At 33.3% G+C, this 11571-nt stretch overlaps 1 protein-coding gene across 1 annotated transcript; it reads left to right on the top strand.

Moving 5' to 3' along the window:
- The first annotated feature begins 5975 nt into the window (after positions 1–5975).
- Positions 5976–10597, top strand: LOC120135445 (guanosine nucleotide diphosphate dissociation inhibitor 2-like). Its single transcript, XM_039151707.1, has 13 exons — positions 5976–6161; positions 7011–7073; positions 7171–7254; positions 7342–7449; positions 7568–7740; positions 8020–8131; positions 8224–8304; positions 8401–8463; positions 8585–8686; positions 9140–9264; positions 9788–9998; positions 10097–10171; positions 10387–10597. Exons 1-13 carry the CDS (start codon positions 6075–6077, stop codon positions 10435–10437), a joined length of 1335 nt encoding a protein of 444 aa, XP_039007638.1. The 5' UTR covers positions 5976–6074; the 3' UTR covers positions 10438–10597.
- Positions 10598–11571: the final 974 nt, after the last annotated feature.

Genomic DNA, 11571 nt, shown 5'->3' with positions numbered 1-11571 from the left:
TCTGATAGTTAACACCACTTTCACAAACCTTATTCTTTATGAAATCCTTATTCGAATCATAATACACATATCCCTTTTTCATCATCTTAGCTTTTTTGTCAATCCTTAACTTTCGTCAAACATACAAATCCTTACCTCCTTCACTACATCACCTTTACATGATCAAGATACATAACCAACCATATTCAAATCCACACCATACTTGGTTAACTTAACCTGACATTATTTTCTAATCCTTTAACTCTAACACACTTACGATCACGTAATTTTTTTGCTAGTTAGCATCAATACTTCCAATCTTGAGTGTAACTTTCATTCAGCCATTCATATACATTCTTCCATTCGAACTTAACTCAACAATAATTTACTTAACTTATTAAATCCACATTCTTACTTTGTCAACTCAAACATTCTCACTTCTTTTGGCTTATCAACTGATCACCAATATATCCATTTTTAAACTCTCATGAAACAATGTCTATATCACTTGATCTATTTAAAATACTTCATATACTTCACTTTACATAATTTCTAATAGAACTTTTAATCCAATTCACCACTTAACGTCATATTCCTTCTTAACTCTTTACTTTATCTTCCATTATCAGATCCTACTACTCAAGCATTTCTGACTTTTATCATATTTGATCTTTTAACATGAAATACTACTAATTCCAACCATGATTGTATTCGAAACCCAAAATTTCTGCCTCATTCTGATAGTGTGAATCTTTATAAAATACCAATTCTCTTAATCATTCTGAGCTCTCTCTAGAACTTTAGCACAATTAATTACTTCATGAAAAGGGAATAATTTCAACACCAATAATACTCTTTTAATCTGGGCACAAGCCAATCATAAACCACTTACATACTTCATTTTCATTAAAATTATCCTAACAATAATTCCTTCAACTAATCAAACTGCACTCTTATCTATACACGTTACAATTCCCCTGTTCCAACTTCATAAACTCTAGCTTCATATATCTGATAAACTTATCACCGAATACTTATTCTCGAACTTTCTAAACTAATAACACATCCCTGAATCTTCTATCATTCTTATGTTAACATCTATTCACTATACTTCTACTCATTCACATAGTAACTAAACTATTTCATCTGATTTCTTCACTTTAAAACAGTGGAGTCATTTTTAACGTTCTTATGATGACACTGGTTCATCATATTCTATCTTATCCCCGTAATAATAAAACTACTCCAGGTCACTTTTTCGATTCAAACAGTGAAGACCTTTTATCACTATTCTGATATGATTTTAACTTTATGAAATCAACCCTTGATCTTACGAGGTACCTCATGAGGTGTTCGCTCTTCATCCTGCCTGGCCAGGGCAGGTGAATTGCTACCACCATCAGGTTCACCTCTCATTTTCTTTGGAAAATTCTCATAATCGAATTCCTACTATATCATACTAATCTTATTCTATTAGCAAGATAGTACACTCCTTACACTATCAGATCAGACATTTTCATTTTATGTTGGCATATACACATTTTAAAACACTTTTACCTTCGGTTTAAGCCTAGAATCGGCTAAACCTTAGCTCTAATACCATTAAATATAACACCCCAACTCGTATCCGACCCGGATCTGAGTCTGAGGTGTCACATTGACTTTTCAAACGTTCTTCTTTACAAATTGATTAAAATGTAAATTCATAATTTAAGAAAATTAATACTTTACATTAATTAAAACATTTGGCTTTACAAAATCTACGAGAGCATATCCAATACAAATCTTTTAGTACATGCCTACTACAAACAATAAAACAACGTGCATAAACTTTAAAAATTCTATTCTGATCTAATCTTCGTAAAGGAGATGTTGACCTGTCTTGCTCCTCTTAACTTCTCTTCACGCTTTCTGGAACCTACGTGTGAAACACTCATACGCTAAGTCGAAGACTTAGTGAGGCATATAAAACTTATAATTAAAACTCTAATTCCTAAAAATGCATGAACATATCATACAATAATATCATACAAAACAATATAACATTTCATATAATCACATGCATACATATATAAATCTTATCCTGATTATCAACAACCTCATTTAATAATCAATATTACATTCATTTATGTCTTTTAGTTATCTATTCTTATACTTAGACTTCTTAACAATCATATCATTCATTTAAACAAATAATATATTCAACATTACATATAACCTATATTACATTTCACATAGCAAAATAGATACATTACATATCATGTATTCATTTTTATTTCTTTATTAGCCCATGTACACATGTGATAACTAAAGATATGTGAGTACTTAGAGGTTGTGCACTAATGTTGTCACCACAGCTCGTATAATTCCCACAAGGGGAACTTAAACTTTGTCCCGAAGGACCGCGTAGAAATGTCCTGAAGGACCAAATATAACACATATGTCCCGAAGGACTACTATGTCCCGAAGAACCACTTCTTAAGAACCATATACATATTCCAATGGACCAAATAAGTGTACCGAAGTACCGCATATAAGTTCCAAAGAATTACATATATCTCCCGAAAGACCACGTAGAACCCTCGACTCTTGGCATACCAACTATACCTCTAGCTCTCAATTTACATAACATGGGCATTATCTTTTATGATAGTTAATTTCACTTGTTTCACATCACATTTTCACTTGCACATATAATCACTTAAATTATTTTTGCATAACTCTTGTCACATATTCATATCACATAGACACATAGTTCATTTCACATGATCTCTTATGTTCCTATCGTATAACTTAAATAATCACATGAATTATTTATATTTATTCACATGATTTATTATACTAACATGTATTCACACATATCATATAGCATAGGCAATAACCAAATATATATATATATATATATCATGTCAAACATATGCTCATATTATTGCATTCATGCATTCTACTATAGGAAATAGACTTGTCACAAGTCTTATTTCCATTATACCGGATGTACTAACTAGTATGCACTCACTTGGCCTCACTAGTCAATACCGATCTCTTATCTCTTCTCGATGACTATTACTTGTCAACTTGTTCGGACGTTGCTCTCGATCGCTATGTACACAATCATATATTTAAACATATCAGTATTCCACTTGACATACTCTAATCTTTCATTTCTTAGACTAGAGGAAAGACAAATTTCATTTTCTATTTAAAGTAAATATCGATACACTCTATAGGGTATCGGTACATCCAGGGCCGTGGCTAGGTTTTCGGGGGCCCTGTACAAATTCTTATAAAGGGGCCCTATTTTTTAGATATATTCGATTTCGGGGCAATAATAGTGGCGTTTTTTGAAAAAAACGTCGAAATAGGTTCATCTATAGTGGTGTTTATTGGAAAAATGCCACTATATATATATATATATATATATAATTTTTTGGGCTTTTTTTGGGGCTGCGCAATAATAGTGGTATTTTTTTTGAAAAAATGTCACAATATATCCATCTATAGTGGCGTTTATTAGAAAACGCCACTATATATATACTTTTTTGGGGCCCCATTTTTTGGGGGCCCTGCGCGGTCGCGCAGTTTGCGCCGCCCAAGCCACGCCCCTGGGTACATCCCTTAACCGGTGTATCGATACACTCCCTAGGTATCGATACCCAAATTACATTCAAAATTTTCCATTTCAAGGGGGCATCGATACACTCCTGAAGGTATCGGTACCCTTTGAATATCTTCTTGAATTTTACTCTTGAGGTATCGATACATGTTGAATGGGTACCAATATCCCTTGCTCAGAAATCTATTTTTAAGTTCGAAAATCACTTCATTTCAACTCAAATACTTTATATTTCACATCCTTTCATATTCCTAACTCACATACACATACTTAGACCCATTTATTCTCATTTATTACATCTTTTACCTCAAAATCCTATCCTCTACATGGAATTCAAGAATCATACCAAATTCCCAATGTGTTCTAAATCCAATTGTAACACTTCATACTTCTTAATTCCACTGATGACAAGTCAAATTTATAATTAGAACTTCAAAAACCTCTTCATTCTAAAAATTCATTTTTATCCCCTTAATATAATTTTTTTTCCAATTCTCTCTTCTTGATGTTTAAAGCTTATATAAGCCTTCTTTAAGCTTATATAACACCCAAAGAATCAAAACCAACTTATAAATCCAAGAATTAATCAGCTGAAATTAAACTCACCTTTAATTGAGGCTTACGCGGAGAAGAAAAAGGCTGAAGAAGAAAACTCTGAATACATTTCCCTCATTTCCCACTTTTTTTATATCCTTTAAAAAGGGAGAATAAAAATATTCTCTTAGAAAAGATCATAATACCCTTATTACTTTCAAACTTTACTATTAAATCCAACATCAAAATTCTTCAATTAAATCCCTGAACTTTTAACTTATTTCGAAATTGAACGCAAAGCTTTCAAAATTCATATTTTAGTCACTAGCCCTGATTTGGGATGTTACATATACTTATAAAAGTATCGATACCTTCAACATACCCGATAGCGCTTTACCAGTTTGTCATATTGAAACCAATTTTGTCAAATTTTAACCTGTTATATTGTCAAGTATATATACATGTTTATAAAGTATCGATACTTTATAGGCGCTATTATTGCAATTCTTTTAAATTCCTAAAGTATCGATAATATGATACATATACTTATAAAATTATCGATATCTTCAACATATCCGGTAGCGTTTACCGATTTTGTCATATTGAAACTAGTTTTGTCAAATTTTAAACTATTATAATGTCATGTATCGATACATGTTTCTAAAATATTAATACTTTATAGTCGCTATTATTACAATTCTTTTAAATTCCTAAAGTATTGATAATTTGGTGTGTATACTTAAAAAAATATCTATACAAATTTCAACAATTTCGATATCTCTACTGGCTTTTATTAAATTGAAACCAGTTTTGTTAAACTTCAACCTGTTATATTGTTATATATCGATACTTTTGTGCAAGGTATCGATACCTACCGATAAGCTAAGTTTGTCAGTTGCCAAATTTTTAAATATTTATTTATGATTTCCACCTATAACATTTTATTACTCAACATTTCTGGTAGCGCTAAACCGACTTTGTTAAATATCTTATTATATTTCCGGTAATACCATATATTAGTCTGCCTTTCTTTAGACAACCCATTTGAATCTCACCAGTAGGATAATTACTATTACTGCGTTTACTACCTCCTAAAGGTACTCTTAGGGTGTGTTTGGTTTACGGAATATAAGATTACCAGTGGGAATAAAAGATTACCAGGTAATAGGATTACTGGAATGTTGTATTTTGTGTTTGGTTGGTTTAACAAGAATGTAAGATTACCGTGTAATAGGATTACTGGAATATTGTATTTTGTGTTTGGTTGGTTTAACAAGAATGTAAGATTACCGTGTTTGGTTAAAGGAATAAAAGATTATTGAAATGTATATTTGACCAAATTGTCCTTATTATATATTTGTTTTTTTAATAAGTTGAATTCTATTATAATATTATTATAATTAATTTATATATTTTCTTTAAAAAATTTAAATTAATAAAATTTATATAATTTTTTTTACAAAATTAAAAAGGTAAATATGTTTAATGAAAGGGTAAAATTTTATTTTAACCCCTGAACTTAATTTAAAATTTTAATTATAGATTTTTTTGTAAATCTAAAATAGTTTAAGGATAAATTTTTAATTTAACATTCGTAGAATTTTTATTATTTAACGACAGAAGAATGATATCTTTTTAAAAAACAAATTTTAAAGACATTTTAGTCTAAAACGCCGATAATCTAATAATATCTAAGGAAAAGAGAATGATCACATTCCTGATAATATAACCAAAAAAATTCACTATTACTAATAAAAGATTATCAAAAACGAAATTTTGGCCAATCAAACGAAAAATGAAGATTTAATTCCCTCAATAATACAACGTTTCTTGAACTAGAGGGAGCTTAAGTGTTTAGTCAATCTGAAATCACTGATGATCAAACCCTAAATACCTCTCTCCTAACTGTGTTTGTTAATCCTTCGGAGCAGGCAACTCATAGCCAGCCATGGATGAAGAGTACGATGTCATAGTCCTGGGAACGGGTCTCAAGGAATGCATCCTCAGCGGTCTTCTCTCTGTTGACGGGCTCAAGGTCTTCTTTTTTGTTCTCCTCATGTTTACCTTTTGCGGCCGGCTGTTTCCAATTTTTTTCTCTATTTTCTTTAAAGTGATTGATTCCTAATCCTAGATCTTGATAGGTAAATACTTGATTTGTGTTAGGATCTGTTAGATCTGCGTGAATCTTAGATTTCTGTAAGGATATGTTGGATCTTGTTGCTTTTGTGTGCGCCTTAGATCTGTGTAAGGATCTATTGGATCTCGTTTCCCTGGATTAGGGCAAACACCACTCCTTTGCCAATCTTTCTCATCCTCTCCCTCTCCCTCTCCCTCATCCTTTTCCTGCACCGTGCCTTTGATTAAGGCAAGGAACTGTTTAAGTTTTCTCGACGTTGCTAGAAATAGTATATGTTTCCCCTAAAAATTTTCAGTCCTCTTTTAAACAGTGGCTGCAATGATGCAATTATGCTAAATAACCAATTTAATCTAATTACTGGATTCGAACAAATGGTTATTATGATCCTGCATGTATGATTGATAACCGGAACTAATAATTTTGGAAGATAACTACCGCAGCTGCTTTGACAATTTGGTTTTTAAAAATTTGAGTAAATCCTCTATATCATTTAACCATTCCCAATTGCTTTCTTGGCTTTCTAACTGTATAATTCTTGAAAATGTTTGGGCTCAGGTAAAGCAAATCTTCTAGATAAGCTTGGTTTTCCTAAATGCTTTTCTTGTGAAAGGAAAATGCAACTTGTTTATTCTTTAAGTCTGTGCTTTGCTCTTTTCGAATCTGCACGCTTTACAAAATGATGCTATATATTTATTATATTATTTTGTTGTTTGTTGATACATTTGGTGATGCTCATCTTGCATTTAGGTTCTGCATATGGATAGGAATGATTACTATGGAGGAGAGTCTACATCACTCAACCTCATTCAGGTTCCATTTTCTGCAATGTTCAAATGCTTATCTAACCTATTGATTTCTTTTCCATTTTCTATTTATTGATTAATGTCTTCATATTATTTTTTGGTAGCTCTGGAAGAAGTTTCGAGGAAATGATAAGCCTCCAGCTCATTTGGGCTCTAGTAGGGATTATAATGTGGACATGATCCCTAAGGTGTTTTTTCCCTTTTAAGGCTTGAACTTTTTGCAGCTTTTGTGCTTCTGCATTGAATATACTAACTTTTGTTATTCTTGGCACTAGTTTATGATGGCAAATGGCACACTTGTGCGTGTTCTCATTCATACGGATGTTACGAAATATCTTTACTTCAAAGCTGTGGATGGTAGCTTTGTTTTCAATAAAGGAAAGGTAGAATATCTTCTTTGGACATTTTGGTTTCTCTCTACTTGGGCTTCAAATATTAATATATGTGTGTGTGTGTGTTGTGTTTTACCTTCTATTTGTTGGTTTCTACCAATTTTATCAGGTTCACAAGGTGCCAGCAACTGACATGGAAGCACTCAAGTCTCCACTTATGGGAATATTTGAGAAGCGACGTGCACGGAAGTTCTTCCTATACGTTCAAGCTTATGATGAAAAAGATCCTAGAACTCATGAGGGAATGGACTTGACGAGGGTGACAACCAGGGATCTAATTGCGTAAGGGCCTTCATCCCTTTAACTAGCTTCCTTTATCTGATGGCCTAGTATGCACTAAAAAACTTAATATTTTCATATATTTCTCTCCTTTTGATTGGGAATACTTTTTGTTTGGAGGAAAGTTATTCATTCATATCTTTATGACCCCCAGTTTCTTTTGAACTTGCATCTCTCTATGGACTGCTGCTGCCCTTATCTGCTAGGCACCGACTCTTAGATAATAGAGCACTCTAGCCCATCTTGCATGTCTTAAGGTATTTTTTTTTGTTCTTTTGACAGGAAATATGGGCTTGACGATAACACTGTGGATTTCATTGGTCATGCATTGGCACTTCATAGAGATGACCGCTACCTGAATGAACCTGCACTGGATACTGTGAAGAGGATGAAGGTGATTGGTGTACTGATTTTTTGATTTGTGCTTGGTTGGATGTTCGGGATGATTATTTATGGTCTAAATTAATTCTCTTTGTTATTTGATAGCTTTATGCAGAGTCTCTAGCGCGTTTTCAAGGTGGATCTCCGTACATTTATCCACTGTATGGATTAGGCGAGCTGCCCCAGGTTCTCATCACAATCACTCTCTCTATCAAGTTCATTTCAAGTGCCATGTGGTGCAGTTTTGTTAAGTTATTATATTTCTCCTTTGAAATATCTCAGGCTTTTGCACGGCTTAGTGCTGTGTATGGTGGAACATATATGTTGAATAAACCTGAGTGCAAGGTAAATAGTGATGTTTGTTAGATTTCTATTCTCTTCATTCATGTTATTGATAGTTTTCACGAAATATCTGCTGCTGAAATAGGTTATTTTACCTTAAATATGCATCATTGTGTATTTCCAGGTGGAATATGACGATGAAGGTAAAGTTTGTGGCGTCACATCTGAAGGTGAAACTGCTAGGTGTAAGAAAGTGGTTTGTGACCCTTCGTACTTGCCAAACAAGGTAGACTGCACAATTTTTCTTTACTTCAGCTTCACTCAGAAGCAGAGTAACTCATATTCTTTCGAGTTCATCTTCATTTTAAAGAATTTTGAAGGAAAAACATTTTCTCAATAGGTTCATTTACCTGCATTCAAATATTTAATTTTCCTGCCGAACCTCTTCTTAGTTGTGGTTGATCTTGAAGATCCAGTGAGAAGGATGAGATTTCCATGCATTTGAAACTTGCCCCAAACAAATAAAATTGGCTTGCAATCACTATTTTAAAATAATGTACTTTTTAGAAGAGGAATTTCTTATTCAGTGGCTTATTTTGAATCAAATGAAACGTAGATGCTACAACTTTATTGAAATGATTGCGAAACCTAATTTCATAGTGGCTTAGTTATGAAATAGTAAATATGAGTAGAAGTTGATTATCTCATTATCCTCATGAACTTGTGTCTACTCAAACAGGTTAGGAAGCTTGGCAAGGTTGCCAGGGCAATTGCTATCATGAGTCACCCAATTCCAAACACCAATGATTCTCATTCTGTGCAGATCATTCTGCCACAAAAGCAGTTGGGTCATAAATCAGATATGTAAGTTAACATTGGATTTTTCTTAACATGAAGTGTAGTTAAAGTAAAAAATGGGTGTTTCTCATTGATTGTCATTAATATATATTAATTTTACCATTTGATCAAATAGAACAATATCTGGCACCTCTCGTCCCTGGTATCCTTGATTCTGGACTAGAGCCCCTTCTGCAGGTTCTTGGAACTGAGAAAGAAATATGTTTATATTCTTTATTGTTTCGGGCTTATTTCCAAGGATGGGATCCAGGAAAAAAAATTTATTAAATATTTTAAATAGGTAGGATTTGCATCTGCTGTCTTTCCCTTGCCTTGCCAACTTTTCTTTGGGTTTGACATTCCTAGAAGAAAGTCGAGAATAATTCAACTTTAGGCCTGTGTTCTTGGAACTGAGCTTCTGTTTTGTTGAAGATAATTCAATTTGAGGGGCAAACCTGAAAAAGTTGGAGATATATCATTACTGATTATGATTACTTACTGTTTCTCTTTTGTTTTTATTCTAATATTTAGGATTGTTGTGTCTAAGCAGGTATGTCTTCTGTTGTTCATATTCTCACAATGTTGCTCCAAAGGGAAAATTCATTGCATTTGTTTCTACAGAAGCTGAGACAGATCACCCTGAGACTGAACTAAAGCCTGGAATTGACCTTCTAGGTTCTGTTGACGAGATATTCTATGATATCTATGACAGATACGAACCAGTCAATGAACCTTCTCTGGACAATTGTTTCATATCAACAGTGAGAATTTTTAGTTGTTCTAGTTTAAGTGGTCTATTTGGTTTTTGCTCAGAATAATTGTGGCTGAATGCTAATTACTATCTGCTTATCTTTGACAGAGCTATGATGCTACAACACATTTTGAGTCAACTGTCGCAGATGTACTTAACATGTATACCATGATAACTGGAAAGGTAAGCTTTGGTGTTTTTATGGTAAATAGAAGTTCACTCGATTTGATGGATAAATAGCTTCTGGACATGAGAATTAATTTGAGTGTGTGTAATTTGGTAATGTTGTTTAGTACCAAATAATAAAGAGCAAAATTATGTGGCTTTCTTGTTTTTCTGTTAATGTTGTAGGTTTTTTTCCCCCTGTTTAGATTAATGTCGTGATTATTTTTGGACAGGTTGTTGACCTCAGTGTGGATTTGAGTGCTGCCAGTGCTGCAGAAGAGTAGTTACCCAAAGGCCATAGTATGTGCCAATGTTCGTGCTTTCTTAGAGTCTGAATGTTGCTGGTGGGATTTATTTTTCCTTACACCATAGTTTTCTCTATGTACTAATTATACTAAATGATACAATGAATATTTAAACGGTACTTGGAGCTGTGTTTTTAGATGAAATACATGAAAATATAAATGGTTAAAGGACAACTAGCTACTTGCTTGCTCGAGATTGTCATATGCCAACAGGAAGCAATTGTAATTCCGCCTTACATTGAATCCATTGGTGTTGTACTGAAGAGAACAAGTTAGTTTGGTTTTAAGGGACAGTTTGGACTCCAGTAAGGAAGCCATGATGGCATCATGACAGGACGGCAATTGCAAATTTTAGGAAATGTGTTAGCCTCCCAAAAGTTTTAAAAATTGAATCAGCCTCCCAAAAGTGTTATAAATTGTCATACAAGTCCCAATGTTTTTAAATAATTCTAAGTGTCGGGTCTCCAAAAGTGTGTATTTGGTTGTACGGTGGCAAAGTAATTATACTCGTCTCACAATCCATCTGTCCTGCCCCTACCTTGACTCTTGTTTGGATATAGTCGCTAATTTGAATATATTTTTGAGCTTTCCGTCACATGGACTGGTAGGGTGTAGTAATAATAATGTCCGTACTCATCGGTTTCTGTTATGAATCTCCGGAAGAAAGGTACGTCTGCCAAGGATGGTAATGAGGTAAATCCATCAAAGAATCTACGTATGATATATTCCGAAGAATGCTGGGTAGGAGCATTTTATAAACTCACATAATAAGTGAGTCCACTAAATTATTGCAGTAAGAGAACTAATTGAAGTGGTTTGCTTTTCCTAATGTTTTGTATTTGAATAATTGGTGCATGGTGTATGAACTACAAGGCGTTATTTTCACTGCCTACAACCATGTGAATCACATTTGTAACTTCGAATTACAAGCCATTATTAATTTTTGTTTAATAAGGTTGTAAAATCTGATTATTTGATTGAACCATTGTAGTATAACTGGATCTTTAAGAATCGCTTTAAACTGATGAAGAGTCCAAACTTGCAAAACTAAAAACTGGATTTTGATAAAGTTGTTTGGACCTGAGAATAAAGCACTTCAAACAGATGAGATGA

Source organism: Hibiscus syriacus, unplaced genomic scaffold, assembly GCF_006381635.1.
Source record: "Hibiscus syriacus cultivar Baekdansim isolate YM2019G1 unplaced genomic scaffold, ASM638163v2 tig00110610_pilon, whole genome shotgun sequence".
NCBI classification, from domain to species: domain Eukaryota; kingdom Viridiplantae; phylum Streptophyta; class Magnoliopsida; order Malvales; family Malvaceae; genus Hibiscus; species Hibiscus syriacus.
Note: the sequence above shows the minus strand (reverse complement) of the source record. Positions and strands in the feature narration are given on the sequence as shown.

Excerpts from the sequence above, each read along its gene's own strand:
- LOC120135445 (XM_039151707.1), top strand. The coding sequence starts at position 6,075 with ATGGATGAAGAGTACGATGTCATAGTCCTGGGAACGGGTCTCAAGGAA. Across the intron at positions 7,741-8,019 it reads ACAACCAGGGATCTAATTGC|GAAATATGGGCTTGACGATA; the intron begins GTAAGGGCCTTC and ends TTCTTTTGACAG. Across the intron at positions 9,999-10,096 it reads ACAATTGTTTCATATCAACA|AGCTATGATGCTACAACACA; the intron begins GTGAGAATTTTT and ends TATCTTTGACAG.